At 35.8% G+C, this 23959-nt stretch overlaps 1 protein-coding gene across 1 annotated transcript in view; it reads left to right on the forward strand.

The window, feature by feature from the left end:
• MFSD8 (major facilitator superfamily domain containing 8) overlaps positions 1 to 14042 on the forward strand; it is a 28930-nt gene extending 14888 nt beyond the window's left edge. The window contains exons 7-12 of the mRNA XM_003772753.4: positions 2639 to 2694; positions 5948 to 6056; positions 8347 to 8481; positions 11571 to 11674; positions 11757 to 12004; positions 13054 to 14042. Of these exons, the coding sequence (XP_003772801.1) occupies positions 2639 to 2694; positions 5948 to 6056; positions 8347 to 8481; positions 11571 to 11674; positions 11757 to 12004; positions 13054 to 13260 (859 nt within the window). The 3' untranslated portion in view covers positions 13261 to 14042. The remainder of the gene's footprint in view (positions 1 to 2638; positions 2695 to 5947; positions 6057 to 8346; positions 8482 to 11570; positions 11675 to 11756; positions 12005 to 13053) is intronic.
• Positions 14043 to 23959: the final 9917 nt, after the last annotated feature.

A 23959-nucleotide genomic window follows, 5' to 3' on the forward strand; every position in this document is an offset into this window, starting at 1 on the left:
TAAATGTGGTACAGTGTATCTGCCTCATTTCTGTAATCTATTGGTAATCATGGTCTGACATTTTCTTGATGAAACCCTGTTGATTGGCTGTCCTTTTGTTACTATATTGAATTTTGACAAGAATCGAAAATCGGGCTCCCTGGACTTTGCTCGTTAGTTCTGAATCAGCTCTGCAATAATAATCTTTCTCTATTATCTTCTAAGAATATTCGTGTCAGTTTGGTTCTGTGTCTAGCAAATTCAGTTCTTTAAATGTAGCTAGATACTTTTTTTCTCTCCTTACTCATCGTTTATTCCAGTCCCATATTTTCCATTTTTATTCTTCATGGTCCAGCGATCAGTATCCTAAACAGAGATAAGAATTGAATCATTCCTAAACATTATTCTTATCTAGTTCTTGATCCTTACTAGTTGTGTGATCTTGGGCAAGTCACTTTATCCTGCTTGCCTCAGTTCTTTATCTGTTGATAATGAGTTGAAGAAGGAAATGGTTAACCATTTCAGTGTTTTTATCAAGAAAACCACACAACTAGGGGCAGCCAAGTGGTGCAGTGCATACATAGAGCACCAGCCCTGAAGTCAGGAAAACCCGAGTTCAAATCTGCCCTCAGACACTTAACACTTCACACCCCAATTGTTAAAAAAAAAAACCCAAAACACACAACTGAAATGATTGAATAATAACAAATAGATTTTTCAAATGAACAAGTTCTTAACACAAATTAAAAATCTTAATACTCACTAGCCTCTCAGCTTATTCTGAGTTTTGGCAGACTCGACATCACTTTTATAGGACAATGACACATTTTTATATTTGACCTCCTGTTTATGCTTTCTTATGTGTTCTTCTCTATAGCCCTTTTAAAAATCTAAAATAGTCAATGAGGATTTTGTATGTAACATGTAAAATATATATCTTTGTATTTGTTCATGAACTCAAAATCATTTATAGTCTGTTTTAAAAGACACCAGTAAACACAAAAGTTAATACTGCTATTTGAATTGAGTGTGCTAGGATCTTAACATGGGATCCATGAATTTTTACTAATTACATTTCAATATAATTGTTTTCCATTATAATCCTTATGTATTTTTTTCAATGAATTTTAAGATTATTTTTACATGAGGTTTTATAGTATTGCCTAGCCTGCCAAAGAGATCCATGAGACAAGAAAGATTGAGAATGCTTGCAGTGTGCTTTATTAAAAGGTGGGAGAGGGGAGAATATGATGTGGAAGAGAAATCAGATTTGCAACTTAACAGTTATTGAACTTTTATTGACTAGATTTAATTGGTAGGGGTTACAAACAATTATATCCATTATCTCTACACACCTACAAGGAACTTGGACCATTTCCCAACTGTTCATATTGTCATGGTATTTTTTTTTTCTCATTTTTCCCCAATTACATGTAAAACCTTTTTTTTTTTTTTGATTATACGTGTACATTCATTTTTGACACATGACATTCATATTTCCATATGAATCATGTTGAGAGAGAAAATTCATAACAAAGGGAAAAACCAGGAAGGGGGGGGGGGAAGCATAGCATGTGTTGATTTTTATATTCAGTCTTCATAATTCTCTCTTTGGATGCAAATGGGATTTTCCATCCAAAGTTTATTGGGGTTGCCTTGGATCACTGAACCACTCAGAAGAAGCACTATTCCTAATGAATCATTGCACAATCTTGCTGTTGCTATGTAGAATGTGTTCTTGGTTCTGTTTGTTTCACTCAGCATCAGTCTACGTAAATCTTTCCAGGCCTTTCTAAAGTTAGTCTCATCATCATTTTATTGAACAATAACTTTCCATTACTTTTATATACCGTAACTTATTCAAGTATTCCCCAATTCATGGGCATCTACTCCAATTCTTTGCCATGATTAAAAAAAGAGCTGCTGCAAACATTTTCGCACATGTGGGTTCTTTTTAGTCTTCTATGATTTCTTTAGGATATAGACCAAATAGTGACATTACTAGATCAAAATTTTATGCACAGTTTTATATCCCTTTGGACATAGTTTCAAGTTGCTCTCCAGAAATTGGATCATTTTACAACTCCACTCCCAATTTTTCCACATCCTTCCAATACTTTTCATTATCTTTCCTATCATCTTAGCCAATCTGAAAGGAGTGAGGTACCTCAGAGTTGTTTTAATTTGCATTTCTTTTCTATTCTTGGAGTCAGGAAGATTCCCCTTCTTGAGTTCAAATCTAGCTTCCAACAGTTACGAGCAAATTACTTGCCCAATAATGATTTAGAGCATTTTTATGTCTTCATTTGAAAATTGTCTGTTCATATCCTTTGACAGTTGATAAATTGGGGAATTACTTGCATTCTTACAAATTTGACTCAGTTCTTTTTATATTTTAGATTTAAGGCCTTTTTCAGAAACTGTAAAAATTATTTCCCAACTTTCTGCTTCCTTTCTAATCTTGACTGCCTTGGTTTTGTTTGTGCAAAACCTTTTTAATTTAATGTAATCAAAGTTTTCAGCATTATATTTTCTGTAGTAGTGAAACAATGGGCTAGGATTGTAGAGCAATTTACATGATCCGCACCAAGAAATTAATGTTAAAGTAATTGTGCTGTATAATAAAATGCTTTTTTGTTTTTTTAACTTTTTTTTTAAGGGAACATCGTGTGGATGATTCAGGAAGACAGTGTAAAAGCGTAAATTTTGACAAAGGTATTATTTAATTTATTTAAGAATTTATTGAATTACAGTTACCAAAATGTTGCTAATGATTCTGGTTGCCTGGCAGCCATTTATATTTTACTTCCAAGGGCAACTAGATGGTGCGATGGATAGAGCACCAGCTCTGGTCGGGAGGACCCGAGTTCAAATTTTACCTCAGACACTTAACAGTTCCTGTGTGACCTTGGGCAAGTCACCCCAATTGCCTCGGCGGGGGGGGGGGGGGGGGGGGGGGGGGGGGGGGGGAAGTATTTTGCTTCTAATTAAAATAAATTGGATCACTGAGGAAGAACCATTGCAACATTATCATTGAAAAAGTTGTGGTTGACAATCTAGGCATGTAAACTTACTGCTGTTCCCAATTGAAAAGGGCCAGATTGTCCCTCTTCCTCAATTCCCAACTCCCTTTAAAACTCAGGGAAGGTATCACCTCCTCTAGGAGATCTTCCTGATGTTCTTCCATCAGCTTCTAATGTCATCCTTGAATTTTCTTTTATGTTCTCTTTGCTTTTTTGTTTTCTGATTTTTGTGAATCTTTCCCTTGGTTCACCTGTTAGTCCCTTACATCAGTGACTATTTCATTTTATTTTTGTTTGATTGGATTGATCTGTCCAAATCCAGTGGTCCTGTTTTCACAGTAAATTATCCTGATTGGCAGCTATCATTTTTGTCTTTTTTAATTAGATTTGTGTCACCATGTTTCAGGCAATCAGTCATTCATTTGCTTTTCTTAATCATAGGATATGGTTGTTCTTTCCTTTGCTTTCTGACCATTTATTGTGTAGTATGTCCCTTGGGACATATAAAAGTATAAGGCATAAACTCTTTTCTCTGTGGAAATACAAGTAGATTTGGAGTCCAATACCTGGGTTCAGAACCCAGCTTTATTACTTGCTATCTTTGTTGTAAGACCTTGAGCTGTAGCTTTCTCTAGACTTTAGTTTTCTTTATCTCTAAATTTATGTGGTCCTCAGATCAAAATGTTAAACAAGGTTTCTCTGCTGTAAAGCAAAATTTAACATAACCAGGTACTGAAATGCACGATATAGACAAGCTATAGGAAGGGACAAATTCATGTTGTAATCAAAGGGATGGCATGAATATAGGTCTTTGAAGTGATTTGGGTGAGAAAGAAGTAGGGGAAGGGTCTTAATGCTGAGTATAATTCCAACTGGTATAGGGGTAGATAAGAGGACCAATGAGAGTACCCTTTATATTTTAAGAAAGTTATTCTGGCAGCAGTGCAGGGGTGGATTAGTTAGAGCAGGGCTTCTTAAATTTTTTCCACTTGTGAGCCCCTTTTACCTGAAATTTTTATATAGGTATATAAAATAGATATATAACTCAAACATTTATTTATAATAAATCATAATTTTTGCAATTCCTCATGTAGGGTTTTGAATCACAGTTTAAGCTGAAATTAAGGAAACTCAATTAGGAGGTTGTTAGATGTATCAAGATGAGAGTAATAATGGTCTAACCTAAGCGGGTAGCCAGCCATATGAGGTGAAAGAAGTTTGGATATACTGCACAAAGGTTAAGTTTCTTCTGAGTGTGGTTTCAACTTCAATATATAAGGAAATTATAAAGTATTGTTTTCCTTTTATAAAGTAGATTTTTTTTCTTCTATCTTTTATTACAGTAAACCACAAAAATGTTTCTTTTACACTATTTTAATTTTTAATATTTTAAGTCCCAGATATGCAGGCTTGATTTCTTGAATTTAAGACCACTTAAATATTTTACTTTAATGCTAGTTTTGCTATCTAGTATGATGAAAAAATACCCTCAATGATTAGTGGTTAACCTTCTAAAACTATCCCTCAGTCATTTTCAATTATAGCATCTATATAAAATAACTAAATCATCATTCAGTTTTATTGTTTTTTGCAAAATTAACCAGAAAAGTATCAAAGCAACTTGCTACTTTAAACCATGGTAGAGTGCATATCCTCTTTTTTAAAAAAGCAATTACAAAGAATGAAGTAAAGTTTCATCAGTTAGCAAGAATGATTTTTAAAATGAAAACTTTATTATATTGCCTTCTTGTAGTAATAATTTATTTTAATTTAAATCTTATGTATCCTACTTAGAGGGAAGTATTTGATGTGTTGTGGAACTTCTAATCCTTCAAAACTCAAGTCTTTTGATTTCTAAAGTATATAAGTTATAGACCCACATAAAACAGGAAAAAATTCACAAGAGAACAGTCTGGTGATGTCATGCAATTAAATTATAAGCTCCATGTAGGCTTGGGATAGTGTCCTTTATTTTTGGCATTTGGGTTTCAGTGATACAGAATATAAAGCCAAGCATTGCTTATTAAATATTTACTGAATGAAATTTTTTAAATGCACTGTACATAAATATTTTTTCTATTTTTTTCCTCATTCTTAAAAGGGGACTTCCCTCCCTCTTTTATCTTTCCCCACGACCTCTTAATAATAATGATAGCTGGAATTTACCTAACACTTTGTTATATTATTTGATTAATACTTGCCTGGTAAGAAAAATTATTAGTTATTTGGAACTAGTTATTATTCTCAATTATACTCACTACATAGCTCAATCACACAAAGAAAATATTGCCAGGGTCACACAATTGTTCTGCCCTTCAAACTTAAAAAAAAAATTTATTTTGAAAATGTAAATCTCTCAATATTCTCTCACTATTACCCTATAGACCCAAAACTACAAAATGTTTGCATTGCGTGCCTGTGATAAACTTTGTCAGCTGAGTACCATCTTGGCCAAGCTGGAGAGCTTCATTCCCAGAGGGGCTAATGGGGACATGAAATTTTAGGCCATATCAAGTCAAAGATGGGTTGCAATCTATTACCCACATTTCAAGAATCCCAGATCTTTCAAATATTCAGGGCAGTGTGGATAGGTGGATAGTACTTTTGCAGATATTATTAATAATTTTAAAGTAAATTATGAAGTTAATGATAGGGAATTTCCTTAATCATTATAGTGTTCATAAGGTACTTGAATTCTAATCTTTAGTAGCATAAGGAATTATATGTGATGATAACATTATAAAAGTTTAAAAAACATGGCTTACAGTGATCTTTTCAGGATCATTTTTTCAGTTTTCAGAATTATTTTCAAGATACTTTAAAGAAAGAATTTGATTGTGTTTTCTATTTGTGGTTTCTGAGACATATAGTGATATAGATTTTAAAAAAAACTTTTAAAATGTGGGAACTGTGGATAATGGAGTTATTCTTATATTTTGGTGCAGCAAGCACAGATGCAATTCATGACACCCAAGGAAGCATTGATCAAGTTGCTGTTGTCACCACCAACATTCTTTTCTTCATCACCCTGTTTATATTTGCTCTTTTTGAAACGTGAGTTTTATTATTTGAAATTATATTATCCTATTTTGTTAGCAAAGCATTCATGCCCTTTAAAAGACAGTTTTTCTGATCATGGAACCAATAATAAGTAAATAATAACAGGCACCAAAAATGTTATTCAGTAAGAAAAACTTTGTTATTGTCTTGCCATATTTAGGAGGGTAGGGGAACCTACCATACGATCTTCCTTCTTTATTCATTTTTCTCTTAGTATCTAATATTTAGATTCTAAGTATTGGGATTAATGTCCTATAGTTTAATGACACAACCTATAGGGCAGGACTACTAGACCTAATATAATTGTACACCATATATTCAAAGAATAATTTTTCAGTATCACAACTCTCTGGGACACTATGTAAACTGGGATAGGATGTTTCATAAACTTTGTATATCAGCTAAGTACCAACCTGGCCAAGCTGGAGGGTTTCATCCCCAGAATGGCTAATGGGGACATGAAATTTTAGGCCCCATCAAGTCAAAGATGGGTTTCAATCTATTCCCTACACTTCAAAAATCTCAGATCTTTCAAGTGTTCGGGGCACTTCTACACAGAATATTGTTTTATAGTCTCCACAAAGTCTTATGTTGATTGAATAGAAATATTAAAAGTGTTATATTGCCTATCACCTTAATATTTCCTTCCTTTAGGGAGAGAGGCAGAGGACTGTAAGGAATGTTTTCAACATGGGCACTTTGTCTCTTGGCACACTTCATTAAATATCGTGCTTCCTCAAATACTCTAACCCTCAGTACCTCAGCCTACTTACCTCCCATGAGCTACTCCACCCCACCTCAGCCACAAGATGGTCATACCACTGATCTTGCTATCACCTCCATATTCAAGAATTCTGAAATCCTCATATTGACCATGACTGCTTGGTTTTCCACTATTAGCTTTCCTTTTTTTTTTTTTTTTTTAAATTTTTTTTTTATTTTGAAAAAAATTTCTTTACATTATCCCTTGCACTCACTTCTGTTCTGACTTTATCCCTCCCTCCCTCTACCCCCTCCCCCAGATGGCAAGCAGTCCTATACATGTTAAATATATCACAGTATATCCTAGATACAATATATGTGTGCAGAACCGAACAGTTTTCTTGTTGCACAGGGAGAATTGCATTCAGAAGGCAAAAATAAACCAGGAAGAAAAACAAAAATGCAAATAGTTTACATTCATTTCCCAGTGTTCTTTCTTTGGGTGTAGCTGCTTCTGTCCATCATTGATCAATTGAAACTGAGTTAGATCTTCTCTTTGTCGAGGAAATCCACTTCTGTCAGAATACATCCTCATGCAGTATCATTGTTGAAGTATATAATCTCCTGGTTCTGCTCATTTTGCACTCCTTCAGAACAAACACTATATTTTGCCCTTTTATTTATCCACAGCACTTGACATAGTATTTCACACATAGTAGGTTTTTAATAAATGTTTATTGATTGATTGATTTTGCTTATCTATCTTAAAAGGAAGGATTCCATAAGGTGAAAGGTTTGTTTGTTTGTTTGTTTTTTGGGAAATGACTAGTATAAATATCAAAAAACTAGTAATTAAATCTTTAAAAGTCATTTTTTTTTAAGATGTAGGAAAAAATGTTAAACCCATTTGCATTTGGAAAATTCACTTAGGAAGAATCATTTTTCAGAAATACCTAAATGATAAATGACCAGAATATATGAACAGGCAGTTTTCAGAAGAAATTAAAGCCAACTATAGAATATCTATAGAAATGTAAAAAAAATGCCCTTGGGGATGCAGCCGGGTAATACAACCTGGACAGAAGCAGTGCTGAAGTGGATTTCATGGTTGGCTCTGTAGCACAACATGTAATATTATCTGTAAACCAACTGAATTTACTTTAGGTCTTCATGAGAGACAGTGCTTTAGGTCTGATGCACCAAATTTTCAAGTCGAGACAGAAAACTAAATCTCTGTGTCATGTTATGTCCAACTAAAGGAAAGTTAGGAAAAGATGAATGAGAAGAAAGAAAATGGAAGAATCTATAGATTCTGAGGCAAAACAGTGGTATTATTTCTAACTCTAAAGCAACAAAAATCCATATTGATGCTGTTGAATGTGGAAAAAATGAGAAACAGATTGAGGAAGATTGGACAGATGATTAAGGTTGCTTGTTGGTTATGTTATCACTTAAGAAAGTTGAAATTCAAATGTACATTTCTTGATTCACTTTTACACTGTAGGTTGTTTTCATTAATATTAAATCTTTTAAATATTTTCTCTACTTCCTATAATATATTGTCTTTATTTGATCATTCTAGCATTGCTACTCCGCTAACAATGGATATGTATGCTTGGACCAGAGAACAAGCAGTTTTATATAATGGAATAATACTAGCTATTGTTGGAGTTGAAGCAGTCATTGTTTTCATGGGAATGAAAACACTTTCCAAAAAGTAAGTTACTGCATTTTTTGATTTCCATTCTAACCATTCAAATGAAACTACAAAACAATGATTCTCAATCAAATATGTGTTGCCAGAGTATTTAAATTATATCTTATTTATACCTCTTTATACAAGTTTTTTAAATGTTACCTGAAAATTTAAGGGAATCCTATGTAAGAATACTTTTGTTTTAAAAAAAAAATTGCAAAATATTTACCTCATTGTCCTGTTGTCTATATCTAAATCAGATATTGTACTTGTTTGAACTGCATGGGTATATACCTATATAGTTTGAGAAACCACGGCTTTAAATTATTGGTATTGTGATTTAAATTTGTTTTTTTTTTTTAAAGGGAAAAGTTAATTGATTTTTTAAAAAATACTGCATTTTATAAATAATTGGAGAACTACATGACCTTGATGTCAAAGTATTTATAGATTAATTGAAGAGGAAATAATCACATCATATCATAATGTAGTAAAAAATGGTATATAATTAAATGCTAAATATGTATATTAGTGAGTGCTACTTCAACAATTAAGTGCCTGGAGTTCAGAGAATGTGAACTGGGGTAATAAGATAAAGATAGACCAGGGTTCTATAATAGTCCTCCAGAGGCCAGTAGTCCCTAAGAGGAACTACCTTCCCAGTCAGAGAAAGCTGTGATACAGCCACCATTCAGAGTGTGAAAAAATACATGCTTAACCAGTGGAGCTCATCTCTCCAGCCCAACCACTCCTTTACCCATAATTGCCCAACACTCTGTGTGTGCTAACCTTCCATGACTATGGCTTTCCCCTCCTCTTCACTCCCAGCCCCTATAACCAGAAGCTGTGCAGGCTGAGTCCTCCCAGCTACCCTTCATATACCCACGTCTGCAGCCCCACCCCATTTTTGTTTTTAATGAGAAAAGAGAGCCACAGAGGAGTTGAAATCTGCATTGCAGATGTCTCATATTATTTCTTGATCAGATGAAATATTTGTAAACCAATTAGCCTGGCACCAAGTAGGTGCCTAATATATGTGTATTTCCTTCCCTTCCTTCCCTTGAAACCCATCTTCCTTCTTCTTTCTATAGAGGTTGTCACCATCTTTCTGAGTTCAAAATCATCTCCTCAGCTCCTCTCTTTCACTTCTGCTGCCTCTCCCATAGCTTGCCAAACCTTGTCCTTTCTACCTTCATAGCATATCTCACTTCTCTTTCCTTCTTTCTACTCAGACACCACTACTACCAGCCAAGCTCAGGCACTTATTGCTACCTCTTACCTGCACTGTTGCCACAGCCTTCTAATGCTCCTCCCTGCCTCATCTCTCCCTGTTCCAGCTCATTCTTCACTTAGTTCTTTAAATGTTTTCCTAAACATCAAACCATGTTACTGCCCAGTTCAGTAAATTTCAGTAGCTTCCTACTGACTTTAGAATAGAACATTATTTCTTATTTTATCCTTAAAAGTTTTTTTTTTACTTTTACTTTTATAATATGCATAATTATCAGTGCAATAGTACATCTATATAAGATATATAATTATGTATGCACAAACTCACAGTGTATCCTCGAAGATATGTTACTGGTAGGTTAAATGTATAATCACAAAAATTTGGAGATCACTAGTATAGGCAACAGTGGTGAAGGAGGGTATTCTAGCAGAAGGAGCAGTATGAGTAGATTGGGAACCTCGCTGGCCCAAGTGTGGATTGATCAGAAGTTGGGATGGCAAGTCACTTTTGGAAGAAAAGTTTTACTGTAAGTGTATTAGTTTTGAGATAATATTAGGACATCCAAGAATAGACCTGTAATGATCAATCCCTCTGAGGAATCCAGATGTCTTGGAATATCAGTTAAAAAAGTAAATCATGCTCAGTATATTTTACTTACCAATGCAAAAAGTACATGGATTATTTCTGGGAAAAATTTTTAGGGATGTAAGCATAAATAAAAAGTATGTTAATTGGAATTGTCTTGATTCCTCAATCTCTTGTCCCTCACACATCATTATAATGCATATCTTCATTCAGTTTTCCTTTTAAGTCTTTTGAATGTCTTTTCCGTGTCCACCTACTGCCATAATCCTAGCTCCCATCGTTTCTCACTTTGTGCCTGGATGACTCCCTGCCTTCTTCTTCCCCGTTAGCCCATGTAAGTCACCTGCAAATGGGAACTGACAGTGTAGAGACAGAAGAGAAGAGAGCCCAGGACAGCCGTAGGCAATGACCTCTCTTTCAGCGATACTGAGAAGCACCCATCTGTCATATAGGTGAGGAATCAAAAGATGTCAGATTGTCCATAGCCCAGAGGGGGAAGGTGGACAGGAGAGAGTAGTCACAGCATTCAGAGAGGTGGATGATGAAGGATGAAAGGGAAGAGATGGTTGGTAACTTAGGAGAGTGCAGTTTCAGTTGAGTTAAGTCAAGAATAAGAAGGCTGAGAACCTGGAGGCTGAAAGAATGCTAGTGTTAATGAAAATTTGCAAATTCAGGAAAGGTGGAATGAGGTTGGGGAAAATAGTGGCAACTGATGAGTGCTTGTTCATTCTGTCCCACTCACTCCTTACTGCCAAAAATGAGTAATTTGTATTGTATTGTATTGAAAGGGGGATGTTTACTACTAAGCGCAATGGTGATCGGGTTAAGCTATGACTTGGAGGTAAAAATGGGAATGGAAATTTGTGTATCTACTGGTTCCAGTTAGGTCTCTCCTGTCCTGTGGGGCTTTCTGCTGAAAAAGCCAGTTTGGGGGTGGGGGTGGGGAAAGGTAGGAGAAGTGCTAAGGTGGTAAAATTGTGTTAGTAACACGTCTTTTGATTACATAGTCTTATCCTACCAATAACACATTTTTGAGGACACATCCTGATAAGGTGCAACCCATGTTGCCGCTTTTACATTTATTATTCACTTAAACTTGGGGTCCGACCCAGGCCACTTGGCACCTTTCCTCAGTCCCTATTTGTAGAACATTAGCCTAGATGAGAAAAATAGACAAAAACTTAGGTAGCCCAAACACATTGATGATCACAACTCCCTCATTTTCCGTTGGCTGGTATTTTTACTGTAAATTATCAAAATTGCTTAAATTAATGAATCTATTTTTCTTTCCTAGAACTGGAGAGCGTATACTTCTGCTTGGAGGATTCATAGTTGTTTTAATTGGATTCTTTATCTTGTTACCTTGGGGAAATCAGTTTCCAAAGATACAGTGGGAAGGTATTCTCTTGATTGTGAAAACTTATTTTTATCTACTTAAGCTACTTTTTTCTCAAAATAATGTGCTCTGCTTCCTTTTTAGATTTACATAATAATTCGATTCCTAATAAATCATCTGGAGAAAAGTTTATGTATTTTTGGAAGTTATCAACAGGAAATTCTAGTGAAGCTCCAACTGGCTGCCCAGTGAAGCAGTCCTGGTGTTTTTACACTCCAGTGATTCACTTGGCCCAGTTCGCTGTTGCTGCTGCGCTAATAGGGATAGGCTATCCAGCCTGCAGTGTTATGTCCTATACTTTATACTCAAAAATTTTGGGACCAAAACCTCAGGTAAGAGAATTATAGAGTTATTAGTTACTTTTTACAGTTAAGAAGTCTTTTAAAACTCGTGATTTTTGCTACATTATTTCAAAATGGTCTGATTTACAAATTTCTAAGATTATTCGACATTTTCAATCAAGAGAATAAACATTATTGAAAAGTTTTATCTTATGCTGCGGTTTTGCAAAATGTTTCTGGAAACCTCTGAGGTCAAAATCTAGTTTATTTGGTAAGAATGGTTTAGCAAAAGCACCTGTGTCCAAACATCATTCTTTAGAGTTGATCTGGAAGGGAGCTGTGGGCTCCAGTTGTGCTAACAGTGAACTTATATATTCACTTGAGTGTGAAAATGCAGCCTCGTTTTTTAGTTACAATACTACAAAAGACCACTAGATGGGAATGTTTCTCCCCGAAAGCATGGTATTTCTCCTGTGAAAGGAAAAGATAGTATTTGAAGAATAGACTAGATTTGAGAATTTAAGATAAAGTTAAGATACCATATCATAACAAAATTTGGCGATATTTATCATGTTTTTTAAAAAAAAAAAAGTCTAGAAGCTTATGCTTTTCTTTTTCTTCTCCAGCTCAATTTATAGGTAAGGAACACTTAACAGTGTTAAGTGACTTGCCCTAGGATCACATAGCTAGTAAGTGTGAAGCCATATTTGAACACAGGAAGATAATTTTCTTTGTGGTCTGTCTTTTTGTTTGTTTGGTTTTGTGAATTCAGGTGAACTATGAATAGTTAATATTATTTAAATAAACAATAATAATGATTTATCAAACTGAAGTGACATTGCTGAACTAATTAAAGCTAGTCTTTCATTCTGATGTATACCTGAGGAATCTGTAAACTTTGTTAAACCATGTCAAAGGGAGAAAAAAAATAATGGGGAAGAATTTGTTGACTTAATTGAGAAGATATGTCTAGAAAAAAGAAGGAAGGAGAAACTTTTGACTCTTTTTGACTCTTAATTGAATCTTATACTGCTGATATTTTCATTGCCCCCCATTTTATTAACAGAAACTAAACATTTTTCAACCTTTTTTCTTTTTAGGGCGTCTACATGGGTTGGTTAACAGCTTCTGGAAGTGGAGCAAGGATTCTCGGACCAGTGTTTGTTAGCCAAACATATATTTACCTAGGGCCTCGATGGTCATTTGGCTTAGTCTGTGGAATCATTGTATTAACTATCATACTTGTGGGAGCAATTTATAAGAGACTGATTGCTTTTTCTGTACGACATGGGAGGCTTCAAGAGTAAGCTTAGCATAGTTAAGTTGAAAAGGTGAAGAGTTTCATATCAAGATTGCTATGAGTCTGGGATATTTATTTCTAAAAAAAGAGGTGATTTTTATGAAGGCTCATGTTAATATTCTAAGTCTTATAATAAGTATTAAAAACAGGCTAAATTTTGCCCCTCTTGCTTTGTACCATAGGGCAAGTTAATTCTTCTTAAATTGTATCAAATTTCCATATTTACAAGGTGAAACAGATTTATTTTACATCTTCCAAACTAATGATCCAACAGCAATATATAAAGATTAGCAACATTCTTTTTTTTTTTTTTTCCCTGAGGCAATTGGAGTTAAGTAACTTGCCCAGAGTCACCCAGCTGCACCATTCTTATAAGGTAAAGCTGCACTTGTTTTAATAAATTAGTTTTGAATCAGGTTTATAATCATTTTGATTATATCAGTTTATTGATTTATATCAAGTATATAATTTATTGATTATATCAATTATTATTGATTATATTTTTAAAAAGACCACAAAGAAAATCATCTTCCTAGGTTCAAATAATTGATTATTTATAATCAGAGAACTAGAACAAAAATGTAGAAACTACTGATTATAGTGTGGGTTAGAGAGACTAGCTCCAAATTTCCACACCACAAAAAAATTAGAAATGTATATTACTATAGATTATATTATTGTTCAGTTGTTTTAGTCATGTCCAATATGAATCCATTTGGGGTTTTCTTGGCAAAGATTAGAGTGTTGCCATTTTCATTCTGCAGCTTTTTCTTTAAAAAAAAAAAAAAACCAAATAAAACTGAAACAAACTAGGTTAAGTGACTTGCTCAGGGGCATACATGTAGTGAATGTCAGAGTCCAGAGATGAACTCATAAAGATAAGTCTTTCTGACTCCAATCCAGGCACTCTATCCACTGTACTACCTAGCTATACTGTAGGTTTTTTTTTTATGTGGGACCACTCTTGGGTTAGGGTGACCTTAAGTTCACCTTAATTCAAGTCCCATCTCTGGTGCATACTATACCTAGGCAGGTCTCTTCACTCTCAGTACCCTAGACAACTCTTTTAAGAGTGTAAACACAGAATAAGTACCATCTGCCTTTGCAAAGGAAGTTTACTTGCTGATAATTCCTTGAGTCAGTAACTGGCCCCTGCCTCCAATAATACAAGAATATTAAATTACAAAATTAGTACTTTATTTTTCATCTCCCAATCCCTTTTTTGAAGTCTGAACAGTGTGTAAAGTAGTAGGCTTTAGGCTAGGTACTAAGAGAGGCAGATTTCGTAAAAGCACCTGACCTTCCAGGCTCTTCCTTAGTAGAAGAGATAACACAAATAATTCCACATAGAGTTGAGTGTTAGAGAGAGAGAGAGAAAAAAATCTATAAAAAGGCTTCTATGGGGCAGTGACTTTTACTTGAGTAAAATCAGAATAGCATTTGACTTCACTTGGAGAATAGTCAGGATTTCAACTCAAGGCAGAGAAGGGGGGATTCCAAGGAAAAAAAAGTTTGAGAATTGTGGGGAACTCAGAAAAGCAGGGCTCTGATTGGGCCAAAGGAGAGCATCAGCATTAAGAAAATTTCATGATGGAACTTGCCTTCTAAACAGATTGGGGAGGGGAAGGGAAAGAAAAAGAGAATTTAGAACTGGAAATAAAATATGATTGAACTTTTTAGAAAAGAAAATGAGATGAAGAATAGTGAGGTTACTTGGAACAAAGTTGTAGAAAGGTATAATTGCCAAGCTAATGAGTTTAGAATTTACCTGGTAAACAAAGGTTTGCCCAAGATCTCATTAAATGATTCTTTAATTGAAATGTACTCATAAGGGGCTGCTTGGTGGCGAAGTGGTTAGAACACCAGCCCCAAAGTCAGGAGGACCTGAGTTCAAAAAATATTACCTCAGACACTTAACACTTCCTAGCAGTGTGATCCTGGGCAAGTCACTTAACCCCAATTGCCTCAGCAAAAAAAAGAAAAGAAAAGTTCAATGTTCTGAGCATTTTTTTAAAGGTGAAGAAATGTTAATATTTTTACTCTTGCATCTCTCAGTAATGGCAAAGACAAGAGAATAGTGGTCAGATTATTCCTCCACATCAAAATGTGAGACATTTAGGAAAAGCCCTAAAAGTTCTTAGAGATTCAGACTAATAGTTTTAATTGCTCTCCTAATTTTATAGGTTTTACTGTGTTTGCCCTGGATTTTACTGGGATTTACCTATGTAAGCATTTCTACCTCTACAGTAAATGGATATTTTAAAAGGATCTGAATAGCAAGAGTTAGCTTAAAAAGAACCCTGTGTATTGGTAGTCTAGGTTCATTGACAAAATGCAGAAATCTTCAAATGGCTTTCCTAAACCAGTTTTCTTCTATAAGCTCTGATTGTTTTTACTTCTAACTGTGATACTATACTTTGTATTTAAATTGCACTAAGTTTAACTTTATTTCTTGTAGCTAATTCCCTTATCTTTTAAGTGAAGCTGTTAATCTTGACTTAATTTGCAGTTTTACTCAGGGAGCTATTTTCATCATTCATTGTGCTTCCCACATCAGAATTTCCCTTCAGTTAGGTAGATAGACCAGGTTGTGGTGACTCTGTTGGATTCACTCACCAATTCCTTCTGGCATACTTATTATGCTATAGTCCTCATCTTGGGCAGTGACTAATTCTAGAAGAAAAATTTGCCCCTTAGTGCTTAAAGGTAGGCATAAAGTACAAGGAGGCTTCAGGAAGAATAGTCTAATTGTAATGATTAAACTAAACCTTAACTATGACACAAATATATCTATTATAGGGCTTGAAAAACATACAGTCCTGCATTGAAGGGCATCAATTATTCAGAGCCTTACTGGAGCCAAATGCCTTCAGTAGCCACTTATTAATCATTTCCTATGTATCTCAAACTGATACCAAAAAAGCAAAGTCTTGAAAATTTACATTCTACTGAGTATATTCTCACCAGTTGTAAAAGGGTAAGATGGAATGTTTTTTGGATTAAAAAAGAAAATTGAAATATCTTGTGAATTTCAAACTAAAAGTCATGCATAAGTTCATTAGTTATTTACCAAAAGAAAGTAAGTGGCTTTGAGCTGGCCTTTTCTGGTACATGTCTTGTTTTACTCTTCATTATTAGATATATCTGATTCTTCATGACTCCATTTGGGATTTTCCTGGCAAAGACTGAAATGGTTTGCCATTTCCTTCTCCAGCTCATTTTATGATTGTGCAAACAGAGTGAAGTGATTTGCCCAGAATCACTCAGCTAATAAATGTCTGAGGTCAGATTTGAATCAGATCTTCTTGTCACCAGGCCTGGAGATTTATCTACTGAGCCACATAGCTGCCCAATACTATCAGTTTTAAGATTAAGGGTGAAGATTGAATCTCTGTTATTTTCATATTACTTGTAACATAGGGACAGACAACATCTATGACAACTTTTTATAATCTAAGGAACACTAACTTGTGAAGTGTTTTGTTTGTTTTTTATCTTACTCAATGGCAGTGTAAAAGCTCCTGATTAACATTGAGAGAAAAGAAAATGTCAAAGCCTTTAATATAGTAGGCCATTCTGGAGAATCACATGATTATCTTTGGCCAAGGAAGTAGTTGACAAACCTGACAAGTCTCAAGGCGGACACATTCAGGACAAGTTTTAAAAAAGATGGTAGAAGTTTATAGTGTTAAAAACTATTTCCAAAAGTAGATTAAATTATTTGAAAGAAAAGAATATCGTGGACTATTTTGTGATTTAATGTCTTAAATTATGAATTCTCATTATGTCTAGTTTGTATATATGTGTATGTATTTATAGCAGTGATTTTTTTTTAAAGGCAGTGATGCCTCTTGTAAATATATACTTATAATGTACTTATTACAGAGCACCTTGGGCAGATATTTGTATTCTGTTCATTCAAAGTGTTTTTGAGCATCTCTTGAGTTTTTTAATTTGATCTGAGGAGCTGATGAAGATTACTGAGCCAGAGGAGTGACATTTGCATTATGACAACAGAATGGATTGGCAATAGATATCATGGTTGAATTTAGAATTGAAGGACATATATGAGTAAAAGCCATCAGAACTCTGGCTAATAAGGACTTCTGAAGACTGGCAATGAATGTTTGAGCCCTGTGAAGGGAGGATGCAAACTGTAGGTTCTGCATCCCTCCTGCTGTTGATTTGTTTTGTCTAACTGTACTGTTCAATAAGGGAAGGTTATTGAGAAGTGACAACAATATAAAAATATCAATAAAATTTTTTTTTTAACAAAAGACTACATTTTGGATTCTCTTTGCTTGTTGTGCAAGTTACTTAACCTCTTCTGAGCTTCACTTTCCCCATCTCTAAAATGGAAATGGTAACATTTTTGCTAAACCTTATGTCACAGGAAGTAAGGTATTTATCCATTTCAGATCATGTAGAAATGTGAACAATTAATAGGCATGTTTTGTTTTCCCACCCCACTGTGCCCTCTGTAATCTCTGTGCTTCATAACCGACAGATTCTCTTAATCTTATTTAATCTCCCACTTTTTCCATCTTCTGGCATGAAAAGCTGGATACTTGTAAAAAGATTCCCAGCCAACCTATCTCTGCTTGTCCCAAGTCATCCTTATGTCATTGGATCAGAAGGAAACGGCATCTTATCACTGCCACTTATTTTTAAGGAACTATTTCTCAGTGAGCTATCGTTATCTCCTTTCCCATTTGGTTAATTTTATTTCTTAAAACATTCTTTTCATTAGCTTTTTTTATTTTTGCATCACTCTCAGTTTTTTTTTTCTTCTACCCTCTGATTTGATTTTCAAAATCACTTTTGAGTTCTATGCTGAGACCAGTTTGTATTTTTCTTGAAGGCTTTGGATTAACTTTTTGTTTTCTTCTGAATGTGTTTTGATCTGCCCTGGCACATAGTAACTTTCTGTGGTCAGAATCTTTTTTCAGTTGTTTGCTCGTTTTCCCAGCCTATCATGTGGCTTTTTAATTCTTTATCCAGAGTGGATGGTGTGATGTCCCAAGCTTCAAGGATTTTGTGCAGCTGTTTTCAGAGATCTTTTTTTTTTTTTTCTTTTAATTAAAGCTTTTTATTTACAAAACATGCATGGGTGATTTTTCAATGTTGACCCTTGCAAAAAATTTTCCCCTCCTTCCCCTCGCCCCCTTTTATAGATGGCAGGTAATCCAATACATGTTAAATGTTAAATCCAATATATGTATACATATTTATAGAGTTATCTTGCTGCACAAGAAAAATCAGCTCAAGAAGAGAAAAAAAATTGGGAAAGAAAACAGAACAAGCCAACAACAGAGAGTGAGAATGCTATGTTGTGGTCCACACTCAGTTCCCACAGTCCTCTCTCTCTGGGTGTAGATGGCTTTCTTCATCACTGAACAATAGGAACTGGTTTGAACCATCTAATTGTTGAAGAGAGCCACGCCCTCAGAATTGATCATCGTATAGTCTTGTTGCTGTGTATGATGATCTGGTTCTGCTCATTTCACTTAGCATCAAACTAAGTCTCTCCAAGCCTGTTTGTGTTCTTCCTGCTGGTCATTTCTAACAGAAAATAATATTCCACAACATTCATATACACAATTTATCCAACCATTCTCCAATTGATGAGCATCCATTCATTTTCCAGTTTCTGGCCACTACAAAGAGGGCTGCCACAAACATTGCACATACAGGTTCCTTTCCCTTCTTTAAGATCTCTTTGGGATCTTAAAGCCCAGTAATAACAAGGCTGGGTCAAAGGGTATGCACAGTTTGATAACTTTTTGAGTATAGTTCCAAATAGCTCTCCAGAATGGCTAGATCAGTTCACAACTCCACTAACAATGTATCAATGTCCCAGTTTTCCCACATTCCCTCCGACATTGGTCATTATCTTTTCCTGCCATCTTAGCCAATCTGACAGGTGTGTAGTGGTACCTCAGGGTTGTCTTAATTTGCATTTCTCTGATCAATAGTGATTTGGAACACTTTCATATGACTAGAAATGGTTTTAATTTCATCTGAAAATTGTTCATATCCTTTGACCATCTTTCAATTGGAGAATGGCTTGATTTATAGATTTGAGTCAATTCTCTATATATTTTGGAAATGAGGTCTTTATCAGAACCCTTGTATGTAAGAATGTTTTCCCAGTTTATTGTTTCCCTTCCAATCTTGTCTGCATTAGTTTTGTTTGTATAAAAACTTTTTAACTTAATGTAATCAAAATTACCTATTTGGTGTTCAATTATGAGTTTCAGTTCTTGGTCAAAAATTCCTTCCTTCTCCACACAGAGATCTTTCTAGGGACCTATAAGTTTTCAGTTCTTCCAAGGTATGATCCAAGAAGTGTATTTGAGCACTCTCCTGCTCTGGAATTGTGAGGAGGGTCCCGATTCCATTGTAGCTTTAAATTCTAGTGCACTATAAAGCAAGGGGATCCTTCCTCAGAGCTAGGAACTTCTGACCACTTTGCCCCCCTTGACGTCTATGGGCTGAGAACTAGTGCTGCTGCAGCAGGCTGCCATCCCCACTAGTGCCCCTGCAGTGGCTCCCAAGGCCGGCTCTGGGTCTGCAGGTTTCCTAAGTCCCATTCACCCTAGTGAGACAAACCTTTCCTGCCAACCTAACAAGATGTCTTCAGTGTCTCTGGGTTGAAAGGTCTGGAAATGGCCAGTTCTGCTGTCGATTCAGAGGCCCCAAGGCCTGGGGTTGGGGTTGTGCTGGATTTCCACCTTTGTGCAACTGACCTTTTCTTGTTGAACTAAGTTGTGTTTGGCTGGAAAATAGTTGTGCTCCATCTTTTTGTGGGTTCTGATGCTGTAAAATTTGACTATCCCTTTGGATTTGGGGGGGCCACTATACATAAGGCTAAGAGTCCTGGGAACAATCCCACTTCTGAACTGGGAAGAATTATCAAATAGGAGAGGTTAGACCCTCCTACCTCCTATCTGGAAGCAATAGATCTCCCAATGGAGATCTTGACAAGATTCAAGGTGGAGAATCTTCTCCCAGTACTGCTCCAGGGGTTGCCGTCTTTTCGGAAAGAGCCAAATAGACAAACCTGAGGAAAGAACACAGCAAGACTCGACCAAACCGGACAAATAATAGAACCAGAATTGGGACCCAGATCCCCAGACTCTAAAAAGAGGCTTCTTATTCCAAGATTCTGCCTGGATTAGAAAAGGCATTGATACCCAACCCTATTTCCATTCTTTCCTGCCTTGGAAAAGAGAAAATGTCGGTCTTGGACTATGTCTGTCATTAGCCTTTCAAAAATCTGACTCCCTAATTGGGAAATTGAAGGAGTTTAAAAAATTTTTTTTCCACGTGTACACAGGCCATGGAAACAGCACATGGAGAGAAGTGTCCTAAGAAAGCCAGAATGATAGCACTTTAAAAAAGGCCTAAAATGTTTTGTTTTACTTTTTTTCAATTTGAAGAATGCAGCAGAAAAGCTGCATTTGGTCTGTTCCTTTCTAGCTACATGGCTTCCTCTGATGCCAGAGGAGCCTACAGTATGCCGAGTTTACCATTTTAATGTTTGAGAATTGCAAACAGTTTCTGTGGCCCTGGCTATCCAGTGGATTGGTCCACTAGATTAAATAGTTCATTTCAGTTAATCAAAATGGGTTTTCTATGCAATTAATACTTAGTTAACTTATTTAAATATTAAAATGTACTTTTAAGCAATATAACCTCAACCTCTGGTACTTTTGCCAAGCCCAGTGCCATTATTTCCCAATGAAAGCAGACACATTTATATTCACACTCCCCTTGAAACTGACTGGACAGGATAGGGAAGAAAGACATTGTGCTAGCACATTTATCTCCAAACTGACATGGAAGAGACAAGTGAGGGAAATAGGATCCTAGATTCAAAGTTAGAAAAGACCTCAGAGCTCTTTTAGTTTAATTCCTTTACTGTAAAAATAGGGAAAATTTCCTGAAGACTTACATTTAATAAATAGCAGATTTGAAATTTCAAAACAAAACAAAAACACAATACAAACAGTTCTTTTGCCACCATCATTCTGAAGCTTATTCTATTAATACTGTCTATTCGAGTCTTTGTCAGTCACTTCTTGGACTTGACACCTTCCCGCTGAATTTCTTACCTTTCTTTTTGGAGACTTCAATGTCTCTGGGGCCTGCTGACCCCAACTCCCCTGACCAGCATCATCACCTCCCTTAGCCATTATCAGGGATGCTCATGAAGATTTTCACCCTCACCCTAAGGGTGCTACCTCTCTGGTCTTGATATGAAGTTCTGAAATTCTGCTCTGAGAGCATCCTCTCCTACCTTTGCCTCAAGTCCTCTCAATCCTAGACTTTGTCCTCATCTCAGCCTTCAGTCCACACTCCCTTCCCACTCACATTTCACCCAACAGTTGACAGATTTAAGTGTACACTTCCCTCACCCCCAGCTGAGAGCCCCAGAAAAAAGGCCCCAATGCAAAACTGTTTGTGGCAGCTTTTTGTAGTGGCGAGAAACTGAAACTGAGTGATTGCCCATCAATTGGAGAATGGCTGAATAAACTGTGGAATATGAATGTTATGGAATATTGTTGTTTTATAAGAAATGAGATTGATTTCAGAAAAACCTTACATGAACTAATTTGGGTGAAGTGAGCAGAACCAAGAGAATATTGTACATAGTAACAAGATTGTGATGATTAAATGTGATGGACTTGACTTTTTAACAATGAAGTGATTCAAGGCAATTCAAGTAGACTTGGGATGGAAAGGGCCATCCACATCCAGAGAGAAAATGAGAGGACTATGGATGTGGATCAAAGCATAATATTTTCATCTTTTTTTTTTCTTTTTCATGTTTTTTTTTTTTTCCCATTTTGAGCTGATTTTCCTCACACAGTATGACAAATGTAGAAATATGTCTAGAAGTGTGCTTGTTTAACCTTTATCCAATTGCTTGCTGTCTTGGGGAAGGAGGAGGTGGGGGAGGGAGAAAAAATTGGAACACAAGGTTTAACAAAGGTGAATGTTGAAAACTGCATGTGTTTGGAAAAATAAAATACTATTAAAGTTGAGGAAGCAAACAAACAAAAAAGAATACTGCCTCATTTTACAGAAAATAGACCCTTTATCAAAATCTCCCTCTTCTCTCTTCATCTGTCATTCAGGTGCTCCTTCACCCATCTGTCTCATATCTTCTCCAAACTGAAAACTTAACCCATCCCCACTATCATTCTATATCTTTTAGCTAAAATATCTTCAAAAAACCTTCAACATAAGATACCTCCACATTCCCTCTCCTCTTTCTCTTCTCCATCCTTCATCATGCCAGTGAAATTGCTCTCCCCAAAATTGCTAATGATCCCTTAATTGGCAAATCCAATGGTCTTTTTTCAGTCCTCATTCTCGCTGATCTTGTTCACTACTGGCCCTTGATTTTTCTTCTCTCTTTCCTGCTTTTCCTACCTTTTTGACTGCTCCTCTTTCTCTGCTGGATACCCCTCCAGATAACCACAGAGGTCCCTTGTAATTTGCCCAGTCTCTTCTGTAGAACTTGATCTCATCAGCTTGCATAAATTTAATTACCATGATCTCCACACTTTCCCATTTCCAAATGCCTTTCAAATATCTCCAACTGACTGTCCAGTGGACGTCTTTAACTCAGTATGTTCAAATGGGAACTCATCATCTTTCCCCCTAAACCTCCCTTCCCTCTTAAGGCAGCATCATCCCTCTAGTCCCTCAGGAGAACAACCTAGGAGTCTTCCTGGATTCCTCACCTCTCACCCTATTTCACCTCAGCTGATCTTGCTCAGGTCGCCTCATGTCACCCTGTTATTAAACTTCCTTGGCTCCCAAAACCCCTAGGAGCAAATACATTGGCATTTAAAAAATAACCTGCCCCCTCCCCCTTTCCCTTATTCTTGTACCTTATTCTCCAACATGTTCTCTGATCCAATGAGCCTCCATTTTTTGGCTCTGGGCTTTTTTTCTGGCTGTCTCCCATGCCCGGAACACTATCCCTCATTTTCATCTGGCTTCCTTCGAATTCTACCTTAAATCCAACTCATAGGAAGACTTCCTCAACCTTAATTCCAGTGCCTTATTTCCCATTTATCTTGCACATAGCCCTGTCTATACATATGTATTTGATTATAGTCTCCTCAATTAAGAACTCCTCCAGTATCTTTTGCCTCTTTGTATCCTCTGTGCTCATTACAATGCATGAAACATATTAGGCACTTAATGTTTATTGACTCTGTCTCTTTCTCTCTACATTAGAATAAAAGGACCATTTATCTTTTTTTTTCACCTTATTAACATTTTAAAATAGTATTTTACTTTTCCAATCACATATAATTGCTTGTTTTCAGTATTCATTTTTGTAAGATTTTGAGTTCTAAATTTTTCTCTCTTACTTCCCCTCCTCCCCAAGGTAACAAGCAATCCAATGTTATACATGTATAATCATTTTAAACCTTTTTCCACATTAGTTATGATGTTGTGGAAGAAAAATCAGAACAAAAGGGAAAACCACGAGAAAGAAAAAGCAAACAAATGAAAATAGTGTACTTTAATCCACACCCAATCTCCATAGTTCTCTCTGGATGCATATGGCATTTTTTCATCCCAAATCTATTGGAATTGCCTTGAATCAATGAATTGTTGATTCTCAGATAGATTATCCAACCTGAACCTCTGTTGATCTCCACTCTCATATTTTCTACTAC

The sequence above is a fragment of the Sarcophilus harrisii genome, chromosome 6 (genome assembly GCF_902635505.1).
Source record: "Sarcophilus harrisii chromosome 6, mSarHar1.11, whole genome shotgun sequence".
NCBI classification, from domain to species: Eukaryota; Metazoa; Chordata; class Mammalia; order Dasyuromorphia; family Dasyuridae; genus Sarcophilus; species Sarcophilus harrisii.